This window comes from Quercus robur, chromosome 1 (assembly GCF_932294415.1).
Source record: "Quercus robur chromosome 1, dhQueRobu3.1, whole genome shotgun sequence".
Classification (NCBI taxonomy): domain Eukaryota; kingdom Viridiplantae; phylum Streptophyta; class Magnoliopsida; order Fagales; family Fagaceae; genus Quercus; species Quercus robur.
In genome coordinates, this window is record NC_065534.1 from 36493544 (window position 1) to 36520621 (window position 27078).

General features: G+C 35.7%; 1 protein-coding gene and 1 pseudogene across 1 annotated transcript; one reads left to right on the top strand and one right to left on the bottom strand.

Moving 5' to 3' along the window:
• Window positions 1–12107: 12107 nt before the first annotated feature.
• On the top strand, window positions 12108–13627 carry LOC126688481 (uncharacterized). Its single transcript, XM_050383188.1, has one exon. The coding sequence runs from the start codon at window positions 12376–12378 to the stop codon at window positions 13555–13557; it is 1182 nt and encodes a 393-aa protein (XP_050239145.1). The 5' UTR covers window positions 12108–12375; the 3' UTR covers window positions 13558–13627.
• A 4931-nt stretch (window positions 13628–18558) lies between these two features.
• The window catches only part of LOC126688499 (GDSL esterase/lipase EXL3-like), a 31742-nt pseudogene continuing 23222 nt past the window's right edge, over window positions 18559–27078 (bottom strand).

The window sequence follows — 27078 nt, forward strand, 5'->3', positions numbered from 1 at the left end:
CTGATGAATCCGTTACTGTTAATGCAGTTATTCATTATTTTAAATTTCATTTTATTTTGGGTTGGGGAAGAAATAGTTGGGCTGGGCTTATATGGGCTGGGCCAGAATAGTTAATGTTAATTACAGAGTGTCACTTCTTAAGACAGCCCACGAAAAGATACACTTGGGTTGTCTGTGCTTGCTTCTGTGTGTCTGTAACTTCAAAGGCCTCTGAGTCCAGCTTTGCAAGACTTGGGTCTTGGGCATCAAATCTTGTATTCTTGTCCAACAAATGCTTTTGTGTGTTTGTAGCTTTTCTTATACTTGCCTTTTAGCATGTTTCACCATATGACTACTTTTTTTTTTTTTTTTTTTTATAAGAACCTAAAACCTAGTGAATCTTTCATTAAATAAACAAATACATCATTTATAAAATGGTCTCGAGTTCTAAAAAGATCCTAGAATTGTTAAAATAGCAATTTGCTTCAAATTCCACTTGTACCTTCAAGTTAAATTTTTGTTTAACTATGTTGTTACTCATTTTATCATATTGTTTGTTTATCACATGGTCGGATCCATAAATTGTGTTCTTCTTCGAGGTAAGCTTATCTATGTACATTTTCAGGCCAATCTAATTTTGGGCCTCAAAACCTATTTATTCCAGGTCCAATTTGCTTCACCAAAATATTGGGTTTGCAAATTTTCAGTTGGCAAGTAAGTTTGTACAGCCCAATCATAATCTAAGTAGAAGAGATGTAATCTCGCTGAGTTAGTAAAATTGTTTGGTATCATATCAAAGATCCATCAGTGTCAAATTACCTTCATACCATACGGTATTGGTATTGAGTCTCATTCTAGAATTAGTGTGTTGTAGCATTTACATTAAACTCACACTTGCATGGAATTGTGACACTAATACATATATATATATATATATATATATATATATATATATATATATATGAGTGTCTTTGCCGCTATTGCTCCATGGATAGTGTGGGCGAGACTCCCCAAATTAAAGACCATTACTTGGCTAATGCTGATTTTACTTGGCCAACCACCAGAGTTTTTGTTTGTGAACCTTCGTTGAGATAGTGGTTGGTCCTGTTGGAATAAGTTCCAAGTAAAATGTACATTTGGAGAATTCTGATGCTTATTACAAAGTTACAATATTCGTGCTAGTCGGTGGAGGAGGAGTAGTATTATTAGTAACATCACAGTTGGTCCAACCTTGTGGAACTAATAGACAATACATTTTAGAATCTTTGTTATGTTTCCTATCTAAAAGCAATTATAATTTTCCGCACAACTACTGGCCCAAACTGCGGATCGTAATCACTCAGAATTCTTTCAGACTCTCATTGTGTTCTTTTAATAAGTACCAATAATAATTACTAACATGGATGGAGCCAAAATGCTCTTGGGGTCAGCCATCATTTCATTTAGTCAGAAGTCTGAAACAATTGTTCTATGGCCAAGCTGTATTTATTTTTATCCCTTGTGTGTGTGTGTGTGTTGGACAGTAAAAATAATCGAAGTTTCCGCGTTTGTTATGATTTGAAGGACCAAAACATAATGGAACTCATTGTGGACTTGGAATCCCTTGTGAAGCGGGCAACCTCTATAGCAGATGACAAGTGGTCTCTTCTATATATGTATATTTTAACATTTGAGAAATGAAATGACCAGCAATGGATGCACAGGACATAGATTACTGATCATTAAAGGGAAAAGGTAACTAGTGTTTGTTTGGCAAAATTATTTTTTCTAATTTATTTTACTATTCAATTTATTTTTGTTACTATTCATGGGTCCTATTACATTTTTTGATACTATTCATGGGTTCCACTGTACTATTTCAACTAACTTTTACCTTTATCTATAGTATTTTCAGTAAAAAATTTTCAATTTTAGCAAAATAAGTGAATTCCAAACAGACTAAAGTAAAAAAAAATATCTTAATGATATTTATCAGGGATGTGGATTAGTGGTACAAAGCCTTTGTCACCCATCACACATGTGAGTCCAAAAATTGTAAGTTCAACTAGTGGCAAACCTTATTATTTTTCAAATGATCCCATGTCCACTGGCATTAGGGATGGCAAATTAAACCCAACCCCCGGGTACCTAGCTCGACTCAACCTGACCTGCGAAACAATAGGGTCGGGTTTGGGTTTTAAAAATAAAACCCGAAACGGGTTCGGGTTGGGTGCGGGTTTTAGTGATACCTACCCCAAACCCAACCCAATTATAATTAAATTACTAAAATGCCCTAGCTCTCTATATATACCTTCTTACAAACCATAAACCTAATCAATCTCTCACTCTCAAGCTCTCTGCTTTCACTCTGTCGCCCCTCAAGCTCTCTGCTCTCACTCTCGCTGCCCCTCAAGCTCAAGCTCTCACTCTCATCGACCCACCCTCACTCTCACTCTCTCAATCTACCGCTGGCCACCCCCTTAAGCCCTCCCTCCACTTCGCCATCAAGGCCAACTCGCCTCTCACCCTCACCCTCACTCTCACTCTTATTGTGTTTTGATTGATTTCTATTCCCCTGCCAACATGCTATCATCCCACCACACAACTCACCCAAACCACCACAACCACAACCAAGCCTAGAAAAAAAAAAATCCAAGAAAAAAAATTCTTCACCAACAAATCATCCCAAATCCTCGCCGCCGACAAGCCAAATTTGTCGGGGTTTTTTGTTGTTGTTGTTGTGTTTTATTGGTGGGATTTTCATATTTGCTAATTTTATTTATGGGTTTGCAATTTCTGGGATTTGTTGGATTTTTTATTTTTTATTATTTTTTGTACAGATTAGTTTGTTATGTCTTGGCATCTGTTTGGATGGCAAGAAAATGCTATGACTATTTTTATTTATTTTTGGGTTCGTTACATGTATATTCTGTGATTTGTGATTTTGGGTTTGTATTGATTTCTGTGTTTGTGATTTTAGGGTGGGGCCCAACCGAGGGGGAGGGGGGGGTTTGGGTGCAACAAAAAAAAACCCATTTATTAAACGGGCCAAGTTCGGGTAACGGGTACTAGCCTGCGGGTTGGGTTCGGGCATTAAGAAACTCGCCCTGAACCTGACCTGTTGCCATTCCTAACTAGCGGCTCGCCCTGAACCCGACCTGTTGCCATTCCTAACTAGCGGCTCTACATGCAAGCCAAGGTGGTCACAGGACCACCCTAACTTGCACAAAATTACATATATACACTTGTCAAAAAAAATTATATGTTAAACTAACCTATTGTGACCACCCTAATAAAAATGTTGAACATCCTGACTTGAGAATTACAAAAAGTTGGGTTCAACAAAAATAAGAATAATGCTACATTCATAACATTTTTACAATAATTTTACAACAAATCCAATGTAGTAAGCTGTTATTGATTCCAATTTGGGCTTAATACTGACATTATTTTTTTACCCACTAATAACAACTTTTTGCATAAGATTTATTAAAAAAATATGGTGGATGTAACATTAGTCCAAAGTTAATTTTGCCTCCCCAAACATAATCTTTAATCCCTTTTATAAATTTTTTTAAAAAAAAAAACCTTAAATAACAACAATAAATATTAGCCTAAATAACAACAAACATAAACCAAACAAAAGCAAGATAAGACCAAACAACAACAAGTGATCTAATTATTCAACAAAAAGCCTATTATAAAACAAAAAGATAAAAATCGCTAAACATTCAAATTTGTAGTTCATTTAACCTATTCAATAAAAATAATCTCTAATTTCACTTTACATTTGGCTTTACAATCACAACAATTTTACTCTCCTTACTGACTCGACTTATAATTGTAGCAAATATTTAAGTTAGTGCTTTATTATATTTTGTATAATTTAAATTTTTTAGTGTCTACTCTAAAAAAAATTCCTAAAGCCACCATTGCCCACATCATACAAGGGTAAGATTTTAGTGGATAGGCGACAATAACCACACAAATGAACCTCCCTTTTTTTTTTGATGAACAAGAAATTTTATTCACAAGACAAAGGAACTACAAAGAGGAAAAAAGAACCTCTTCCGTAATGATAAGCTCAAAACAGGAAGGGCTGAAACCTACATCGAAAGAACCAAAAACATTATTCACAAATGACCACTTAGCTAGAGAATGAGCTGCTTTATTTGCCCCCCTAAGGATCCAGGCGACATGACAGCCAGGAATAAGTGACATCAAGTTGAGAATTTCATTGCATAAACCTCTAATTCTCCAGGAACCTGATTACCAGAAGGAGCTAGAGCGTCTACACAGTCTTTGGAGTCACTCTCCACAATTATAGCAGCTACATCAGTACTTTTAGCTAAACTTAAAGCCCATTTAATGGCTTCTGCTTCTGCCTGAAGAGGGAGGTTGGAATATACTCTCTTAGCACAAGCAAAAAGCCAAAAACCACTTCACCTCTCCAAACTCTAGCAACCGCTGCAATGGAGGATTTATCATCTTTGAAAGCAGCATCAAAATTTATCTTGATTGAATTTCTGGGTGGTTTCTTCCACCTTATCAAAAATGTTAATGATCATTATAAGCGTGTCCATGCATTCCGGTTCCCACAAGGTCATATAGTCCCCATGTAATTGGATAGTACTATACATTTTGTGGTCGCTGTAGATTGATCGAAATGGCACTTCCCTTTTGTTTTGTAAATGATCATATATATATATATATATATATATATATATATATAAGGCAACAAATCTGGAAGATAAGAGAGGATATTGCTTTTGGAAATATATAGTATTTTTAAAAGTCCATATTTTAGAGTTGTGACATCCTATCAGTTGGTGCAAAATAATAATTTAGAATTGAAATGTGAGCAGAAATGTACTTGAAGTTTTTTCGTAACATAAGCTTATAACTTTCTTATTCTTTGAGGCATTATGTATACCTACATTCCAGATATTGTGTTGATACAATGCCACGTTATGGAATAATGATTAACCTTATGCGCAATATGCCCTTTCAATTTAAGATTCATGTGTCCCTTTTGAACAGCCACCTACCTATAAAGTAGGAGTTAGTGACTATTCAATTATCGATTGATTTATTTATCTATTTATATTTCCTAAAGCAACTACCGAATAATCAACTCCATCAAAACTTGTCGGCAACTTTCTCTTATATGGTCGCACTTCGCAGGCTGGTAGCCTTGTGGTCCTATGGCTATGGGGTGAAAAATGAAGAGAGAAATAGCACAAGCTTGAAAAAAGAGTCCCATAAGAGAAAAGAGCCAGATTCATCAACAGCAAAAAAGAAAAAAGAGAAAAGAACCAGAGCTTCTTTTACTCCTACATTTTTACTTTTTGATCTTTTACTTCTTCTTGAAGAGTCAACAATGTGGTCAAAGTCAATTCCAATGAAAGGAAAAAAAATTTCTAATAGGAACATGGTAATTACTAATTAGTAATTAGTCTATATAATACCTGATCTCCAAATCATCTTTCCTTTTTTTTCTTTTTTTTTTTAATTTAAATTGTTATAAATGAAAATTATACCTCTATCATAAATGAAAATCTAGCTGAAACATATGGTAATTAACTCAACATTTGGGTTGCTTATACATAAAAGAATATTGAATTCCAATAACCCTTTGGCCTAATTAATAGTTGTAATAAACAACCCAATTTATTTTCCAAAAATAGAAAAAAAATTGCGCCATACTAACTTCAAATGATATATAAACATTGGGTCATGCTAACGGGTGCCCATAGAGTAATAGTTAATAATCCATTTTAGAAAAGTTTTGATACTATTTTCATGGAAATTAAAAAAAGTTTTCAAAATATTAATTTTTTTTTCTCATAAAAATTTTCTTTAAATAGATTATCCCTATAAGCATCTATTAGCATTTCCCATAAACATTACCTTTGTAAGGTCAGTTTTTGGGGCCCAGGCCCAAAAGTAGGTGGTTCTGTCCCAAAGGACCTTAAATAATGAATTTGTAGAGAGCGGGTTACAGAATTAGGACTTGGCGAAGTGAATGTTAGTTAATTCTAGGCCAGGCAACGATTTGGACATAAGAACACCTCCTTTATCTCTACTGGATGCTCAGTCCGAGGAGACATATGGGTGCACCTCTGTTTTTTATTTAAAGGATATAATCTTTCACTCTTTCTTCTCACTTTTTTCTGATCCCTTCTTCATGGGAATGCCCTTCTCTTATATAGACTCCTTAAAGTCATAAGAGCCCTACACTTGTTGATTATCTGGACCTTCACTTGAGTGCCTGTCTCATCGGACACCCTCCCTACCTCTCTATGAGTTGCAATGGCCAAGGTAACACTGTTCGTCTGTCCTCTCCACATTAATGTGGCCAGAAAAGTAGTTTCCTTGCATTTAATGCGGCAGTTGAGGCCTCTCCCTAGACATCCTATGCTCTTGTTCTTCTCCCTGCTTTGTGAGGCTTATCCTTACTACCAATATTTGTTTGGAATGACTCCTCATTATGGGTAGGGTGCATGTTGGGCTCATATTTGGCACGTCCGAGGAGACACTCTTCCTTGGACGTCTTTTTTAAATAAGTTTGGACTTATTAGGGTTGGGCTAGCAGTTGTTTTGGCGGCCCATTTTCCCCTTGGTTGTAGTTGGACTCTGTATAGGGCCCAAGGCCCGTTGTTTGACTTGGGAATCTTACCCTTACAACCTTAATCCAAGTAAAAGAGATATTTGTTTTTTTTTCAATTGTTACTCAGGTGTATAATAAAATCGGCTTTTGCTTATAATGATCCATGTCAAAAATAAGTTGGTTTTAATCGCAACTTATCACTTTAACAAATTGAAAAAAAAAAAATGCGTCTCTAGTATTGCTCCTATACTATATACTATATAGTGCATGCCAAATAAAACTTTTTTAAAAAAAATGCACATAATTTACTAACTCCAAATACTACCATGGTTTATCTTTCAATTTTGCTTGGTTTGATTGTGAATCGAATACCCTAATTGTGTTTTGCTTTTTCACCTGTGCTTTTAAAGTTCAAATTAATTTGAGTCATCTTGTGAATGATTTTAGATGGCTGCACAAAAATTAAACATGTATTCCAAGAAGAGAATCAATGCACTACTGCTTTACCTGATTTGGGATGATGTAAAAAGAACAGATGTTGCGGATTTTATTTTGATTTTTTATCCTCCTCTACTATTAAGATCGCTAATGAATATGATAATTTTGTCTCCAAACTTTTAACTTTTTTATCTACTTCCTCAATTAAAAAAAAATTTAACCAGTGCGAGAAACCTAGAGAGACAAAAAGAAAAAGTCGATACTACTTAATTAGCCGTAGTTTTGGCGCAAAGTGTGAATTAGGTTGCGAATTCTTTCCCGCAAAATTTAGCTGACTGGGTAAACAACATATAATCAACCAAGTCCAGACCCCACTTTTCCAAGTTGCTCAAATCATCCAAAAAGATTAGAAATTAGCAAACATTGGTTTGTAAATCATCTTGTCAAATCACATAAAATGGAGGGTCGATATCAATAATGTGCTAAATTAATGTTTTTTTTACTTCACAATAAGGACGTGAAACAGGTGAAATAGTTTAATGAACGGGAGACACGGAGGGATCATCAGGATTTTTATGGTCTCAAAAGAAGATCATATTGGCCCACCTTTGAGAGAAAAGCCAGAACTCTACATTATCAGTTCGTGGATCACGTTAAAAATGGTAGAGCAGGAGCCCACCTTGAAATAATAAAACTCAATACATTTTTCTAGATCCTCCTAATATATTATTTATATATATATATATATATATATATATAAAGTTTTCTTCTCCAGAAATTTAACATACTTTCATAAGGTGAAACAAAAACATGCAGCAGCAGCTAACAACCTTAAATTATAATTATTGCAGGCTTTTTTATCTTGTAAATAAAGCTAAAGAGAGAGGAAGATGAATGTGCTTCACTAGTGATAGCTTTGATTATATCACATCTAACGGTGTCCATTTTTTTCGTACAATTATGTGTAAAATAACGTGGACACTCCATGTGAAAGTGTGGACACTAGCTAGCCTATATGAAAAGTTTTACTTTTACTTCCATGAGTGTAAAACAATAATTACTCATGGCTTTTAAGTCTAGTTAGCTAAGTCTTGAAAATGGTATGTACCATGCAAAATAATTTATACAGACATCATAAATTCCTTAGCCCCCCATGCCTTCCGTTTTGAGACTACCTGAATTAGTGGTACTTAGGATCTGTTTGGATAGAATTTATTTTGTTGAAATTAAAAATTGAAAACTAAAAATACTGTAGTAAAATAATTTTTAAATGTGTGAATAATACCGTGGGACCCATTTTTAATGAAAAAGTTGTTGAAAAGTGAAGTTCGTGGGTCCCGTAAATAGTACATGAGACCCACTGATGTGTTGAAAAGTAAAAAATTTTGGCTACTGTTCATGTATAGTGCATGAACAGTAGCCGTTTTAGCTAAATTTTGTCTCTGAAACGCATGAAAAAAATATAAAATAAAAAGGGAGCAAAACGCAACGCAAAACGCAAACGCAAACGCGTATTAATCTCTATCCAAACCGCACCTGCATCTATGGGAAAAAGCTTCCATTGGCGTGTCAATGATGTGGACGCATTAGTGGCAATCCCATGTTAGTAAGAAGCTAAAGTAGTAGGGGGTGGGAGATAAGTAAAAGATTGTGAAATTTAACGACGCAATTGGTGGCTTAATGGTTAAGTATGAGACTTAACAAGACTTCATTATACTAAGCTTCTTAGGTTTGAGTCACTTGTTACTTACATCTTATCAAAATGAGGTCTTAGTCAAGGAGCAATTATGGACTACTATGGTTACTCGCAAGTAGGGAAACCACATTGATCGTCCCCTCTAACCATATTTTGTTAAAAAATAAAAATAATAATTTTTTTAGCATGAAAATTGGAAAAACAAAGACAACTTTAAAAAAAAAAAAAAAAAGTTTATTGTTAGACTATTAATACTTCATTTATTTTGATGGAATTTTTTTTTTGAGTTTTTTATATTTGAAAATTTAAGAAAATATGTTCAATAGAAAATATCCACTCAAATTCAATCAACGGATCTATCAAAATGTTTTTTGCTCTGATTGAATGGGAAAAAAATATTTAGAAGTTGTAAAAAAAAAAAAAAAAAAAACTCCTTAACTCTCCCCAAACTTGATTCACTCTCTTTCTTTCTTTCACCAACACCAACTCCTTAGTCCTTAGTCCTTCCCACCGACTTGATCGAACTCAACTCAACCCGATGCCTTCTATTGGTTTTTGTGGATTGAGTTAGAATTTTATTTTAAACCTTGGGTTGGGTTGGGTTCAAGTTGATAGCCTTTTCATTTGACCTAACCCAATCCACCACATATATAAATTTATTTTTATTACATTTAGTTTAAATTTTTAGTTCAATTTATTTTTGGTATGTTGAGAATTACTCTTGATAAATTTGGAAATTTGAAATATCATTTAGTTATATTATGAGAATTGTAATAATTAATTAAAAAATAGATTAAATAATTGACAAAAGTATAATTATTTATATGACATGAAACATATAAGTGCAATCTATCGACTCAAACCGAGTCACGTAAGTTGGGTTGGGTTGGTCTCTACACATGTGATGAGTTTAGTTGGGTTAAAAATTTCTCAACTCGACATGCTCGGGTTGGATCAAAAAACCCTCCAATACCCGACCTATATACACTTCTAATTGGATCTGTCAAGTGGTCGCCTATGTCTTCACCCTCCAATCTTTGACACCCTTTCTCTCTTTACTCTTTCAATCCCTTTCATCACTGTCGCTACTTCCCTGCCACCAGATTTGTCACATTGGGGCTTGTATCTTGCCTCCCACCATCCAGTCTACCACTCCCTAGTCCCTACCCCCAAATTATCATCTCTCTCTCTCTCTCTCTCTCTCTCTCTCACATTAATAGTCGCATTGTCCCCTCACGCCAATTTGTCACATAATTGACTCTCTAAGCCTCCCGTTTTTTTTTTTTCTTATTTCATGCGTAAGTTCTTCAAGTCTTTTATATGTTTGTATATTATTATTATTATTATCATCATCATCATTATTATTATTATTATATAATATATATATATATATATATATATTTTGCAGAATTTCATTTGTATTAAGTCAGATTGGATGATTTCGCCTTATTTTATCTGATTTTTAGTTTATTGTTTTGATATATGTGGTTTTGTAAATGGGTTTGTACATTAGCTACAAATTAAGATATTTAACTCATTTTTAAAGTCACAACTAAAGGGAATAAATTTATTTCTTTAAAATATTTTTCTGAAAAACTAATTGTATTCATAATATGCTTTTTAACAAAATAATATAGTAGGTTTCAGTTAACTCAATTTCTAAGGTCTCTTATCGTTAAACAAGAGATATGATCCTCCATTAGCTACTACTTCCTTCCTGGCTTATCTCTAATCTCTTGGCAAAGTATGAAACAATCTATTATAGTATTATGGTCCGCTCAAGTGCTGAAGCTAAATATCGTGCCCCTGTTGACACCACGTTTGAACTCCTTTAACTTTGTTGGCTACTCAAGGATTTAAATGTCTTCACATTTTCTGCCACTCCTATTTATCGTAATAACTTGAAAGGTTATTCAGGTTACTTACAATGATGTCTTTCACAAACTAACTAAACATTGTCTATCATCAGCTCCAGGATTCTTTTAAGTTGCTCTTTGTTTCTTTTTAAGATTAACTTGCATACATCTCTATTAAGTCACATCCTACGAGACCCTTTCATGCATTAGTTGATGAACACAAGTTAGCCTCTTATCCTCCTTGAGTTTGAGACGAGAGTTATTAATGTATATTAGGTGTTAGTAAAGTCCATTGGGGCGCCTTTTTCTTTTTTTTTTTTTTTTTTTTTTTTTTTTTTTTTTTTTTTAAGTTTAGGTGATTTTGCGGGGGCTAGAACCCCGAACATAAGGACACAAGGGTACCTGGGTGCCAACTGAGGCTAATGGCCATTGGGCCTCTACTTTTTATTTATTGTACTACACATTTAATACACTCATGTGTATTCTGTAAAAAAGGACCTGATGCACAGTTTATTTATTGGCACGGAATACAGTAGAATTATTCAATAATTCTAACACACTCAAAACCATAAGTGGCGTGTAAAAAAGTTATCCTAATCTTCCTGTCTCGTGCAAAATGGCTTTAACATTCTGAAGCTGTTCCTTGACTTTCTTTTCCTATATGAAAAATCCAAAATTATATATATTAAGATTGTGACTCGGCTCAGTCAAAAAAAGAGATTGTGACTCGGCAATCAGCATGTGTATACTATTTGGTATGGCCTTCAATTATACGATGAAAAGAGTTGAAGCTAGAATGAGACATCAGACAATATCATGTGTTATCTGTTCATATCTTTCAAGCAGTACTAAAACAACAAAATAAAATAAGAAATGAACAGAAGAGAAGGCTTTGGATTCTGATTCTCTTTGAGAGAAGGGGAGAGAAATGGCATCGCATGCTAAATCAATTCATAAACAAGTTTGAGAACATTGTAATTCAAACTCAAACCAATAACTTTTATGATTCATAAAACTCAAATTAAAATGGATCGGCTGATTAAGGAGGAACCCTGCACGTGCAGAGACACGTATTTGTCATAACTAGGAACTTGAATTACATTCTTTCTCAAAAAATAATAATAGATACTGCATATGATCAGCTCAAAAACCTCCACAATCCACATGCCAATATCCTTTGCCCTGGTTTTCGAGGTAATTTCCTTTACTGTAATTCCGATAATGTATCATGTGATTGTTGTAACATTATTGTGAGTGTAAAAAATGAAACTTTCTAAAAAGAAAGAAAGAAGGAGCTACATATAGAGTAGGCCAAATAAATCAAATAGTTATAACTCGTCCAAGTTCCTAACTCTCAAAAAAGACTCATACTCTATACTCTCGAGGACTGGTATCATCTCAACGAGGTAATGACAGGCCGTTTCTTTCGGCTAAAAGTTAATATTAACTGCCATTTCCGAGAGAGAGAGAGAGAGATAATATAATAGTACAATAATACAGAAACTGAATTTCTCATCTCATCCTAAAAGCAGGGACGATAAATAATGAAAACATTAGATTTAGAGACACCAAACAGGAAATAGAAGAGAATGGAATAAAGCATAGAGATGCCATGAAGTTGCCTTACACCTACTACACTTTTCTTTAGCTTTATTCTTCTAAAGCCCCCATCTACGTCACCTTTTTCCATTCCTTCCTTTCTTTTCCCTTCACTTTCTTCTGTTCCCTTTCTCCTTCCATCATTCAACCCACACACCTCTCTCTCTGTGATGGCCTAGCTAGACCAAAGCTCAAGCTCAAAGCTCCTACATACACCAATGGCAAGTGTGGTAACATTCCTCAACAAGTTCTTTTCTATCTTCATTCTCCTCCTCCATCTTGGTTGCTTCATTTTCACCACCACCGCCGACGATCATCACCAACGCCCTTATTCAAAGAAACGCAAAGTCTCTCCTCTCAGTGTCTCTCACTCCTCTCCTTCAAAACCCAAAAAAGCTCTCTCCTCCTCTTGGTCTTTTCTCAAACGCATTTTCTCTTCCGATTCCTGCAAATCCAACATCTCCTCCATCACTCAAACCCAACCAACAACAACAACAACACCCCCTACTCCCATCACCACCACTACTTTATCTTCCGCCAGATCATCCCAGCATTCCATTGTTCCCCTCATCATCCAACCCGAAACTCACTCATCGGATCCTCCACGTAAAAAAAAATCCGGGTCTTGCTCAGAATCCGATATCTCCGCTGACAACCCTTTCTTTCCTCTCCGAAACGATATCTTCCCCTGCACAGCTTGCGGCGAAATCTTCCCTAAACCCCAGTTCCTAGAACAACACCAGGCGACCAAACACGCTGTTTCGGAGCTTGTTGACGGTGATTCGGGCAAGAACATCGTCCGGATCATATTCAAAACCGGATGGACCGACAACCATAAGAGCCCGACACTTCATCGGATTTTGAAGATCCATAACAGTCCCAAGATACTCTCGAGGTTCGAAGAGTACAGAGAGACAGTCAAAGCTAAAGCTGCGCGAAACGGCGCCGTTAGGAGACGAGACGAGAGGTGCATAGCTGATGGGAATGAGCTATTGAGGTTTCACTGTTCCACGTTTCTGTGTGATCTGGGACTTAACGGGAATTCCGGCATTTGTAACCAGCAATATTGTAGTGTGTGTGGGATTGTTAAGTCCGGGTTCTCACCCAAGTTGGACGGGATTTCCACGCTATCGACCAGCTGGAAGGCACACGTGGCGATTCCAGAGGAGATCGAGCAAGAGTTCAGCTTCATGAACGTGAAGAGGGCGATGCTGGTTTGTCGGGTTGTGGCGGGTCGGGTCGGGTGTGACTCGGAGGACGTGGACAAGGAGGATGGAGGGTTTGACTCTGTCTTTGGAAGAAGTGGGGATGGGGTCCACTCCAGTGTGGATGAGGAGGAGCTGTTGGTGTTTAATCCAAGGGCTGTGCTTCCTTGCTTTGTGATTGTGTATACTGTGTGAGTTTCATCATGTGGTCTGGTCCTTCTTTTTTCTTTTTCTTTTTCTCTTAATCATGGATTGTTATTATTTATGATTTGTGTTGGTGATTGTGTATTACAGCTTTTGAATAGGGTTTTTTTTTTTTTTTTTTTTTTTTTTTTTTTTTTTTAATTGTGTGTGACCCATGAAGGGTCACACACAGGCCCAAAGCCGAGCTTGATAAACCTAAATTAATAATGGCCTAAACTTCATTGCAAATGTGATGAATGGGGGAGCTGTGACCAGTGATCACTTTGGTGGTACTGTGGTAGTAACTTTTAGTTTTGCAGTCATGTTAGTGTTAGGATAATTTTGTTTAGAGGTTGTCATATCTGACAGTATCCACTTGGGCAGTGTAAATCTTCTGGTTCAAATGTGGTTTTAGACATGTAAAAATGTGCAAGCAAGTTGTCTCTATGGACTCTTTTAACTTGTAAAAATGTGTAAGCAAACAAGTTTTTTTTTTTTTTTGGTTTAAAGGAATTCCTAGTGATTTATTTTGGATTAAGGATCTGCTTTTGCTTTATTTTGACTAGAGCAATTTGTAATACATCAAAATCCTGTCTCAACAATCGTGCTTTAGCTAATATCACGAGCTTGATACCAACAACAATGAAATTGTCAATTTCATTCTACTCATTGTTCAGATTTGTCCATTGCAATAGAATGTTTTAGTGTTAATCTGTCTTGACATGACGTTTTGAAATTACCATTAATTTATTATATATATAATTTTAAATTAAAAATAAACAAACGTAAGCCTTCATTACATAATTTTAGAGTATATGTAATGATCAATTAGAAACCAAATGGTACACATTTTTAAAGAGGTTTAGAATACCTTATCACATAGCAAGGAGCCCATAATTTATGATTAATTGATACCTTAATCTAGTATGGCCAAATTTCAAACTTCAAATGTCAAATCAATATTTCTCAAAAAAAAAAAAATGTCAAATCAATAAATTTATTTTAAGATGAATCAATAACTCAAAATTCTCACGGCAATAATATGAAATTAAACTCAAATTTCATATTATAAGAAAGGGGAGAGAAAAAGAAGCAGAAAAAAGAACCAATGCAAAAATTAAATGTTTTGTTCACATACTGGCTAAAATAATTGTGCTGATTAAAATTTAGTAGAATAGGCTAAAATTTAGGCTAAGGCGAACAAAGGAATGACTCGTATTGATTAACTAACTACATTTGGCTGTTATTACTGTAACGAAATTGGAATTGACAATTTTGGTTTAGAGGACACTACCAAGTAACATAAGTTAATGGTTTAATACTTTAAAAATAGTCATTATCATTAAGGAAATAAAAGATAAAACTCCAAAAACTCTATCTAAAAAAGTTGGTGGAGATTATGGGCTCCTCGCCATGTGATAAGATATTCTAAACTTCTTTAAAACTCTATACTATTTAGTTTCTAATTGATAATCTAATATGCTATAGAATTTTGTAATGGAGGCCAAAATTTAATTTTTCATTTAAAATAAGTTAATGGTAATTCTGAAATGCTACATCAAAATAGACCAATACTAAAACATGCTATTACAATGGACAAACCAAATCAATGGGTAGAATGGAATTGGAAATTTTATTTTAAACGCGAGAGGTCATGTGGCTGGTTTCAAGTTCGCAACATTAGCTAGAGCACAATTGTTGAAACTGAAGATTTTGATGTATCACAAATTGCTTTTAGTCAGAATAAATGCATTTTCATACAATGCTCAACTACAATTCAGAAAATAAACATGATTTGTGTATAACATGAACAATAATAAATAGTTTTACTTGTAATAACACGTGCTAATATTATTTTCATATAAAACAATATAATATAAGATTAAGTGTTACACCCAAAACCTTAAAAAAAGTTTTGAATTTTATGGGAAACTAAATTGATATTTGTTGAGGTCTAAAAAATCATAGCACCCAAGCCCAAAGAAATAAGCACAAGGGGCCATAGAAAATGAAAAGATAAGCCCAAAAGGCTTGAAGCCCAAAAACATAAAGAAAAAAAGAGAAGCCCGGAAGCTTATGAGAAAAGAAAGAAGAAAAAGAAAAGAAGCCTAAATCAGAAGATTGGAAAAATACTAGCGTAAAAAGAAAGCTGAGTTAGGATCCTCAAAGGCTGCCAAAGGCTCAGGATCCCCGAGGTATGTAGCACAGTCAAGAGAGGATTAAGACAGCTCAAAGGAAAAGCCAAAAGAACACAAGAAACAGAGGATGAATATGTCCTTCTCAGGTACCAGAGATCCAGCAAGAAAAGAAGAAAACCTGGAGTGACCTCTCACAGCGCAAGTGGATGGTACCTCGAGGAACCAGAATGAAGGGTTATAAAATGGGATTAGCAGCAAAGGACTTTCGAACCGGTAGAGTGGGATTCCGCCCATTTGAGAAAAAAAATAAAGAAGAAGGACGGCCAAAAACTGAACCGTGAGGAACGTGACATCAGTGCACTTCAAAATAGATAGTCAGCCATGGACTTTCGAGGAAATATCACTAAAAGGAAGAAAAGAATGAGGAACAGGGAAAACTGAACCTCCTGAGCGATAGGCACAAAACAAGCTCTGGTACTCAGGGGGCAAAACAGGGGAATCAATAGTTCCCTAGGACTCCAGAATAACACTATAAAAGGAGGGAAGGATTGCGAAGAAAGGAAGAGAAAAAATTACAACAAAATCATTAAGAAAGTTCTGTCGAGAAGAAAACTTAGAGAAATTAGTAAAATTATCTTCCGGTATCCCAGAAATGGCCACTATAGCACATACTCGAATTCAAAAATAATCAAACTTTACAAGTCTTAAGAGGCTTGAATAGCCATCTAAGACTATAATTTTTTAGTTTACTTGAATCTTGTATCACGTCTTAGTGAGCACATTGTAATCATAAAAAAGAAAATTTAATGAAGTATTTCTTATTGATTTGAGGATCCCTAATCATTACTTTGTACATTTACTGTTTGCTTTGCATTACTTTTACTGTTTTTGATTGCTGTTCAATACAAATATTCTCGTTTGCTAGTCTATGTGTATTGAAGGAAGTATGCCCTGTGCACCATTTGATTCTTAAACAGCCCTTTAGCTGTGGTAAATCAAATCCCAATCCACCAAACTACAACTATTTGGCCCAGGATTTTTGGCTTTGAGTGCTAGAGAAAAAGGCACTCTTACAATGTTTTGTATATCTTTTCCTAAAAAAAAGTTTGGAAATTTCGAATGAACTTTTTTTTTTTTTTTTTTTTTTTTTGAAGTCAATTTAGAATGAACTAGAAGTATTAACGTATCCAACGACGAGTAAAATTCTTTGTGCAGCTTATAATACCTGATTTTTTTTGCAATTTAGGTAAACACATTAATACAATCCTTATAAGAGCAGTATGATCATACTTTTTATGACAAAAATTGTTGAATGGTTTTAGTATTATCGTCGATTGGTCAATCTTAATAAAGAACATATCTGATGTTGAAAAGATAAATTAATTATGAGTTGGGCCGTTTCGTGTTTTGACAAAGAATTATAATATCATAATTCATAGGCATGGTAAAACAAAGCTGGCCGACACAACCTTTGTTTATTGGATCCACATTCATTTAGGGACTTTTTGTCTAGGCAATTTTTTTTTGTCGACCACAGCATTATATGTTTAATTCAACCAAAAATTATTATCACTAAACAAGAGAGCATAGTCCGAGGTCAAAGTTGGGCTTTGAACTATGGGTAAGGCACTTTAAAGCACGACTAAAGTAGAGGTTTAAGAGAAGCTTTGCAATGCACATCAAAGAAAGAAAAAGAATACCTAAACTTAATTTTTACCAACCCGTTGGTTCAAAAGATCAATTTCAATAATTTTCAATATGCTGTTGCTATTTGGTGATCAATTTTTACCAATATCTTGCTGTATTGCTAAAACCATTGGAATCGTCCTTGGAGTCAGTCAATTTGACTTATCGTCATGACAAATGCAGTTCATGAGATGACATTCATAATAGAAGATTTTAGATTTGATCTGAAGCTCATTGTGGGGCCAAATCAATAAATTTATCTACCAAGTAGAGTCTAGAGCCAAGGGTTTGTCACAAATTATAAACTTCAATTATGGTAGCGAATATCTTTGTCAGGGGTAATGGTGCACCCCTAATGGTTTTTCCTTTGGAGGTTCTCCATTGATTTTCCACTTCGTTACCATATCACATGATTTTTTTTTTTTTTTTTTTTATATTAAATATTATTTTTCATATATACTATATTGAATATGCTAGAATAGATGCTAAAACAAAAACATAAAATAAAGAACACAAGAACACACGATGAGCGTTACGTGATTCAGCCCAACGACTTACATACACGGAGGAAACCCTTAAGAGTTACATCTTTAATATATAAGAGTGTACGTAGTACAAATCTTGTATTACAATGAACATAACATGAGTATATATAGGAGACTAAATACTAGACTAACCATACATTAATTATGCTTAAAAAACTTGTAATACAAGTAGGAGATTCGTCTTGCACACAAAGTAGGATTAGAATTGTGCCTTTTACATATCTCTAATAGTTTTACATATAAAATAGTTATAGGGGACGACCATTGTGACTTCCCCTTACTTGGATGTGACCATATCGCATGTTCATTGTCTTATGCTTTATTTCTTTACATATAGGTGACCTGCTTAAATTGGTAATCAACATAAGCTGATTGATTTCACTGCATAATCAATTAAGTAGTTAAAACAATTATTTTTAGAGACATTGCTTGGATGATTACTTTTGTCCAGGTAAACAATTATATTACTGGGTCTTTATAAATTTGTGAAATCTTATTGGATGTGAAATAAAAGACAAGTGAAATTGATTCACATAATTGGATCAAGCTTTATGAAATTTTCAAAACTTTGTAACAATAATAATAGGAGGAAACAAAAATACAAAGTCTGGCTAATACGTTTGAGTAGAAGAAAATCAACAACCTCAAAGGAAGCTGTTGATATATTTTTTAAGGATTCCATCGACAATAATCTGGTATGTTTTTTCTGTAGGATGATAACAATCAAAAAACACATACTCGGAGTCATCTGTGCAAGTGAAAGCACTGAAAGGGGTTAATTTGTTGCACAGTACTGATGCCTCTATAGATCCTGTGCCACAGCAACCTTTATTCGCAACCTCAAAGCCTGAAATTAAGAATATTTAAAAATAAAAGAGGCAAAAAAAAAAAAAAACCATTTGAAATAATAAAGAAGAGGTTTATTACCATATTTCTTTGGATTTGTTATGATATCAAGTAGAGGGTTGTAGATATCAATATAGACCACCTTTGCGTTAGGCAGATTGTTGTTAAGGTAACCCAGCTTCCTGGAAAGTTTATCATTGAACACTTGCGATGCTTGATTCGGCTCTTTTGCACACTCTTCTTCTGAGCTTCCAACCAAAGTTCGTTGTGATGGCAAACATCCTAGTGGTGGTACGCTTAAAACACAAATTCTCCGTGCTCCAACTCCATATAGTTCCTTCAAATATTTGTAAGAAACATCATTTTCCACTGAAGATGCCCACCACTATATTAATTTTAACATCAAAGAATTAAGTAATATATTATGTTGTTATTAAATTTATATGGTGTTTGATTTTTTGAATTATTAATTTTTTGGACATGGTCTAAGGTATACAACTCATTTTTCCTACCTACAAAGTGTTAAATTATTAATGAGGTAAGATGTAAGGCAACTTGTAATAATTATGTTGTGCATTTAATATATATATCATACTTGATAAGGGTGAGGTTATGGCAACGATGTCAGCAGGAGGACCACCAGTGAGTAGTAGCGAAGAAGCGGAGCTGTTAGCGTGCAGAAAGGCAGTAGAGTTCGCCACTGATGCTGGATTTTTTGAGCTTGTGATCGAAGGAGATAATAGTAATGTTATGAAAGCTTTATTTTCTTCATTGGCTGATCAGTCGCTGTTAGGTAATGTGGTGGATGATGTGCGCCACTTAGTTTGTGGGATGCATTGGGTAAATTTCAATTGTATTAGGAGAGGGGGTAACCGGGTAGCTCATGCTCTTGCGCAGCATGCTAGGGATATTGTTGAGGATGTGTTTTGGATGGAGGATTCACCCCCACCAGCTTTGAATGCATTGTATCATGATTCTCTTTTGTTATAAATAGATGAATGTTCCAGTTTCAAAAAAAAAAAAAATATATATATATATATATATATATCATACTTGTGCCGAACTAACATATTATAAGAGGAGTAATATATATATTGGATGCATAAAATATCTTCCCGTTAACATGGGATCTATGTGGGTTGTGAACTTGAGGTTAAAGCGTCCCCAATTATTAGTGAACTTAAGCATCACCTATCACACTTGACTTGTTAGGCTGCTCATTGTAATTGGGATGCCCTTTACCATTTCTTCTCTCCCTGCTTAGGTTTTCAAGAAGCATGAGATGGGGCTAGGCCCCTTTCCTTTTTTCCTTAATATATTTTATTCACAAAAAAATTATAAGGGAAAAATTAAGGAAAAACAAAAGAATATTGACTTACCTTGACGAAAGTAGAAGACAAATTGAGCAAAAGATCAGTGTAAGAAGGAACATCATATTTGGCTTTCCTAATTCCAGAAAGATAATAGGCATTGGCAATGTCATTACTACCCGCAACCACAAAGACTACACTTTTGGCTAATATGAAGTTTGTTCTTTCTTCGCCAACAATTCCTTTCAACTTTCCTATGTATTGCTCGAAGTCTTGTAATTGCTTAGATAGTGGAATGATTGACTATACATATTTAAAAGGAGAAAAAAAAAAACTGAAAATTAAGCATCATTAAAAAATGACTACATAAAAAATTGCAAAAAAAGAAAGATAAAGAAGTGTATAAAATGTGCATACCGCTATTTTAGATGTTAAAGGATCATATCCTCTGCCACCCGAAGCAAAGCTTACACCTGATAAGAGATCTTTGGGTTGCAAAGTTGGATCCTATATGTTGGTAGGAGCTCTTTAATTCCTAATTCTTTCACTGAAAAGAAAGAAGAAAAATTGGATTACTTCTTATTGTCTGTTTGCATACAACTTTCTTAGTTAGATTTTATGTACAACTTTTTAAAACCTCATTTTTCTAATGCATAAATACTTTCAAATAAAAGCTAAATAAGTTGATGTCAAACTCAAACTTAAAATGAAGGACAGAAAGAATAACTCTTAACGAACACTAACTAAGTTAGGATTTTGAAATGACCTGTTTGGTTTGATGAGGCACAATTTTTCAATTACAAATTTAATTTAGTTCACCCATGACACATAAAACCTCTATGAATTTTTATTTGAACACTTTATGATATAGTTAGAGGTTTATAATGTTAGGCATACATGCGTGAGTGAAAGTTACACACAAAAACAAAATTATATAAGTGCAATAATTAATATAAAATTATTAGGCCCAAGTATATATTCTTAATTTTTGGTCTAAGTTGTGATGTTATATATATTAAATTTTGAATTAGAGGTTTTATTTTTTATTTTTTATTTTATTTATTTATTATTATTTTTTTTTTAAATGTTGCCTTGCTAACACCTAAAAGCCCAAGCCAAGCCCAAGCCATTAGTAATTGCCATTGATGGAGACAACTCAATCTCTGAAATGAACAAATTATCCAGTAACGCACATAAACGAGCCCAGATACAGGTCTGCTGTAAGAAAGAGCGTTTCTATTTTTCTTTTCGTAATGTTTAAAAATGTATAAACATTCTTCTCAAAAAAAAAAAAGTATAAACATGGACTATCATCAACTTAAATATGTTTGATGGGCTTCCTAATCTTGGGCTCAACCCAATCTCAATATATGAACATTGTTGTATGTGACAGCTTGAGTCAGAGTCGGATTGTCACTAGGACCAAACCAAACAAGACAATTGTCACTAATAGCAACCAAAAAAAAAAAAAAAAAAAGGATAAGAGGAAAAAACCGAAGAACTTAATTCATAATTTTCACCTCCTTCCATGGTTTTAAAAACCAAATTGGTTATTAAAAAAAAAAAAAAAAAAGTTCTCGATTCTCTAGAACTAAAACGGTCAAAGAATTATAAAAGTGAATATATCTAATTTAATTTATAATTTTAAATTTATATCAATTATTCATATTTTTAAAACTACATAATAAATAATTTAAATATAAAATATTTTTATGACTAAAAATATTTACTGAAAAATATTTTTAAAATAATATAATAATGTTTAAGTGAGTATACACTTTTATATTAGAAAAATAAAAACCATGTCCAAATATTCCACTAATATATTGTTTCAATTATGGAATTTGTAGGGAGGAAAGGCCTAGGAATGTATATTGAGCCATGGATTATGTCCGAGTACATTTAGTAGTTCGAGGACAAGTAGACGTTAGCGAAGAAGTACAAATCAGTGAATTATGGAAGGATTTTGGTCATAAGGGTTTGGGAAGGTAATCCGAGGAGAAATGCTTTCTCGACTTAACAGAGTAGAGGTTAGAAGGGTTGACTTGCCGTCAAGAGCAACACTCAGAACAATTCTATTGATAAGGATAAACATTAGGAGGGATTAGGACAAAGGGAGGTCAAGAAATATCTAAGAGAAAGCTGCTATCACTGTATTAAATGCTCTGTAGCTAACTCTCTAGCCTTATTAATGTGGAGGTGATACCTGAATAGTGATATTCAGCCTTACAGCTACCCTCAAATACTTCAAAAAGGTGATAAAGGGACAAGGATCAAAGCAAGCAACTTGCCATACACGTGGAGGGTGGAGATGAAGCAAAACAAGGTAATATAAGGAAGAAAGACCCTATTATAGGAGGGGCAACTGAGAATCCATAGAAAAAACAGTGTAGCTACGAGAACTAAAATTGTAATAAAGTCTAAGAGAAATATATACAAGAACTATTCTCCTCAGACTTTGTCGAGGAAGATTTTCTTTGAACCAAACTGATTTATCTTTGTTTTCTTGTAATCTTTAATCCATGATGATTGTTGTCCAACTCATTGAAGTCTAGTTTCAAGCCTACTCTCTACAAATTCATTACATTGGGCTTTTTGGGCCTTAATCCATTTGTCTTTTGGGTTCAAGATCCAAAGCTTACCCTTACAATTGGCGCCGTCTGTGGAAAACTTTAGGTTTAGTGAGATCAACGTTCAGTTATTGTAGGTTCAGGGCCAAACCGAGAGGAGTCTGTTGGTTCCTAACATCAAGATCAATTTTTCTATCTTGAAGGAAGGAAGGATTGGGAGGTTAGTGTGCATACCACACATACTAGTAGGAGCCAACCTTGAAGTGGGAGTCACATCTCTCATGAAGAGAATACTAGAAGCATGCAACTAGAAATTGATCATTTGCAAAGGAGGTTACGCTGCAAGCAACGGAGGGGGACTCCTTCAAGTTCTAACCCTTCTTCTGATGATGATATGGATAATAGTTATTGGCCCAGGTCAAGGATTTCTCCCAGTGAGTCTTTTTTGTGCGATGAGGATCACCATTATGGGCGGAGAAGGAAGAGTCCATCTCAAGGTCGGGGCAATGATGCTATGAGTAGGGCTCTAAACTAGATTTCTAAGTCACCATTTACATGAAGGATTGAAAGAGGAAACTTCCTTAGCGGTTTATTCAGCCAACATTCACCATGTATAATGGCAAAATAGACCCTGTGAAGCATGTTAGCCACTTCAATCAGAGAATGGTTGTTCACTCAAAGAATAAGACCTTAATGTGCAAGGTGTTCCCATCCAGTTTGGAGCCTATAGTGATGAGGTGGTTTGATGATTAGAAGGAAGGCTCTATTAACTCCTTTAAGGAGCTTACTAAGGCATTCGGGGCTCATTTTGTTACTTGCAATAGGGTTCCTCAGCTTTTGGACTCCCTGTTATCTATGACCATGCGAGAGGAGGAAACCCTGAAAATGTACTCTGACAGATACTGGAAGATGTTTAATGAGATAGATGAGAATTTTGACAATGTGCCTATAAGGACTTTTAAGGCCGGCGTGCCCGCCGAACATGATTTGAAAAAGTCTTTGACAAGGAAACTTGTTAGGAGTGTACGTCAGCTTATGGATCGTATTGATGAGTATAAGTGGGTCGAGGAGGACCAACAACAAGGAAAGGGGAAAGCAGAGGTATTCTCTCAGGAAAGAAGGGATTTTTGGTCGGAGAGGTACAATAACAATCGACCTCAAAGAGATTTTGCTGGGCATACTGGATCTACTACTGCTCAAGTGGTTAGCATTGTGTTTCGAGAGCCAGTACACCAAATCTTGGAAAAAAATTAAGAATAAACTGTACTTTAAATGGCCAAATAAGATGGGAGGAGACCCCACTAAGCGCAACCAAAACCTTCGTTGTCAATACCACCAGGAGCGGGGGCACACTACAGAAAATTGCAGGACTTTGTGGAGTCATTTGGAGCAATTGGTTAATATTGGCAAGTTAAAGCAATTCCTGTATTAGCCCAATGGATAGGGCAGTCAAGCCAAGTTGGGGGCTCAGAGATGTGCTTCTTCTAAGCCACCTTTAGGCACAATTAGTGTTATTCTTCTACTTTAGGAAAAATTGGTTCTCATCCATTCAGGGTGATGTCTGTATCTTGACCATTGGCAGAGGACTTGTCCCCTGACCTGAAGAGGGGCAAAATGGAGGTCCGACCAACATTGAGTTTTTCTAATGAAGATAAAGTTGGAACCTTGCAGCCATATGATGATGCCCTGGTGGTTATCCTCAGGATAGGAGAGTATGATGTGAAAAGGGTATTGGTAGATCAGGATAGCGGTGTAGAAATCATGTACCCTGATTTGTATAAGGAGCTCAAATTGAAACCTGAGCACCTGGCCTACTATGATTCACTCTTGGTGGGTTTTGATGGAAAAATTGTTATCCTGAAGGGCCAGATTAGACTACCTGTGCAGGCAGGGTCAGAGGTTATGGATGTAGACTTCATTGTGGTAGATGCCTACTCCCTCTACACTGCCATTGTGGCAAGACCTTGGCTTCATGCCATGGGGTCCATTTCTTCTACCTTGCACTTGAAGGTGAAGTATCCGTTTGGAGACCAGGTTGAGGAGCTGGTTGGGAGCCGGTCTATGGCTAGGCAATGCTTGGTGGCTACAATTAGACATCAGATTGGAGGTGAGTCCTCGGCCTCTATTGAGCAGGGTTTATAGCAATTAAGGATGCTGGTATTGTCTATGGATGTGGTGGTTGAAGGGGCAAAGTTTAAGGAATTAGAAAAAGTTATTTTTGGTGATGATGAGGAGAAATTTTTTCGGATCGGAGTTTAGTTGCCTCCTCAGGAGAAGGAAGAGCTAATAGTATTTCTTAGGAAAAATATTGATGTGTTTGCATGGAGTGCTTACGAAGCCCTTGGAGTGGATCCAAATTTCGTTTGCCATCATTTAAATGTCAATCCCTCTGTCATCCCCAAAAAGCAACCACATCGGCGCTTATTTAAGGAACATTCTGATGCTGTCAAGGAGGAGGTGGTTAAGCTTAAGTGGGTCGGGGCCATAAAAGAGGTGTTTTACCCTAAGTGGTTGGCCAATACAATAGTAGTGAAAAAGAAAAATGGTAAATGACGAGTATGTGTAGACTTCATAGATTTAAATAAAGTTTGCCCAAAGGATCCATTTCCCATGCCTCGAATAGATCAATTAGTGGATGCAATTCTAGGCCATCCTCATATGAGCTTCTTAGATGCCTTCCAAGGATATCATCAGGTACCATTAGCTTTGGATGATCAGGAGAAGACTACTTTCATTACGCCTACTGGGAATTATTATTACAAAGTGATGCCCTTCAGATTAAAGAATGCAGGGTCTACTTATTTGAGGATGATGGCCAAGATGTTCGAGCCTCACCTAGGCAAAAATATTGAAGTTTATATAGATGACATGGTGGTGAAGAGTAAGATAGAGTCCGAGCACGTGGATGACCTCAAGAATACTTTTGAAATACTGAGAAAGCACAAACTACACCTTAACGCTTCTAAGTGTTCTTTTGGCGTTAGCTCAAGCAAATTTCTAGGTTATATGGTCACTCACCGTGGAATTGAGGTCACCCTGACCAGATTAGGGAAATTAATGATTTGCAACCTCCTCAGAATCCCAAAGAAGTCCAGAAGTTAACAAGAATGACTGCTGCTTTGAATTGATTCATCTCTCGGTCAGCAGACAGATGTAGACCTTTCTTCTAGTTGTTGCATAAGTGGAAAAGATTTGAATGGACTAAAGAGTCTACCTTGGCCTTCCAGCAGTTGAAGGAGTGTCTTTCTCAGCCACCCATTATGTCCAAGCCCAAGGAGGAGGAGGTTCTATTTGCTTACATTGTTGTAGCCTCTCATGCGGTAAGCTTAGTATTGATACGAGTTGATAATGGAGTGCAGAGACCAGTTTATTATGTGAGCAAATCGTTGAATGAAGCAGAAATTCGTTATCTACCATTGGAGAAGGCCATCTTGGCAGTGGTGCTTGCTACATAGAAGCTTCCTCATTACTTCCAAGCTCACACGATTATGGTTCTAACCCAACTTCTTCTTCAATCACTACTGCGGAAAGCTGATTACACCAAGAGAATTGCAAAATGGGAAACGACCCTAGGGGTTTTTGATATTAAGTATATGCCTCGCACCTTTATTAAAGGCCAAGTCCTTGCAGATTTAGTGGCCGAGTTTACTGAGTCTCCACTGGAAGAGGACAAGGAAAAATAGAACATGGATGAAAAATCAGTTGGGATGATTTCCTTACAAGGACCTCTATCTTGGAGGGTATACGTTGATGGTGCAGCTAATCAAAGAGGATCTGGAGTGGGGCTAGTTGTGATATCTCCTGAATGGATCACTATTGAGAAATCCTTAAGGTTGGGCTTCTCAGCCACAAATAATGAGGTTGAGTATGAAGTTTTGTTGGTAGGGATGGCTATGGTTCATAAAATGAAAGGAAGAGCAGTGGAGGTATTCTCGGATTCAAGATTGGTTGTAGGCAAAGTGAAGGGAGAGTTGGCGGCTAGGGATTTAGGAATGCAGGAGTAAGTTAGGCACTTGTAATCAGGATTTGAGTCTTTCAGCAATTCCCTAGAAGCAGAAATACGCATGCTAACTCTCTTGCCACTTTCGCAACCTCCTCGGCATAGAGTTTACCTCGGGTTATCCTGGTTGAGGATTTATGTAAGCCTACTGAGATAAGAAGAGAGAGGGCCTAGATTCATCAAATTAGAGTGAGACCTAGTTGGATGGACCCTATAGTTCTGTTCCTTAAGGATAACATTTTGCTCGAGGAGAAGGGGAAGGCTGATAAAGTGCGAAGAAAATCCCATCATTTTTGGTTGTTCAAGGATCAAAAGTTATATAAGTGCTCTTTTTCTAGGCCATATTTGCTATGTGTCCATTTTAAGGCAGTAGAGCCACTCCTAGAAAAATTACACAAAGGGATTTGTGGAAGTCATACAGGAGGCAGATCACTGTCT

Coding starts and splice junctions, on each gene's coding strand:
- LOC126688481 (XM_050383188.1), top strand. CDS start 12,376: ATGGCAAGTGTGGTAACATTCCTCAACAAGTTCTTTTCTATCTTCATT.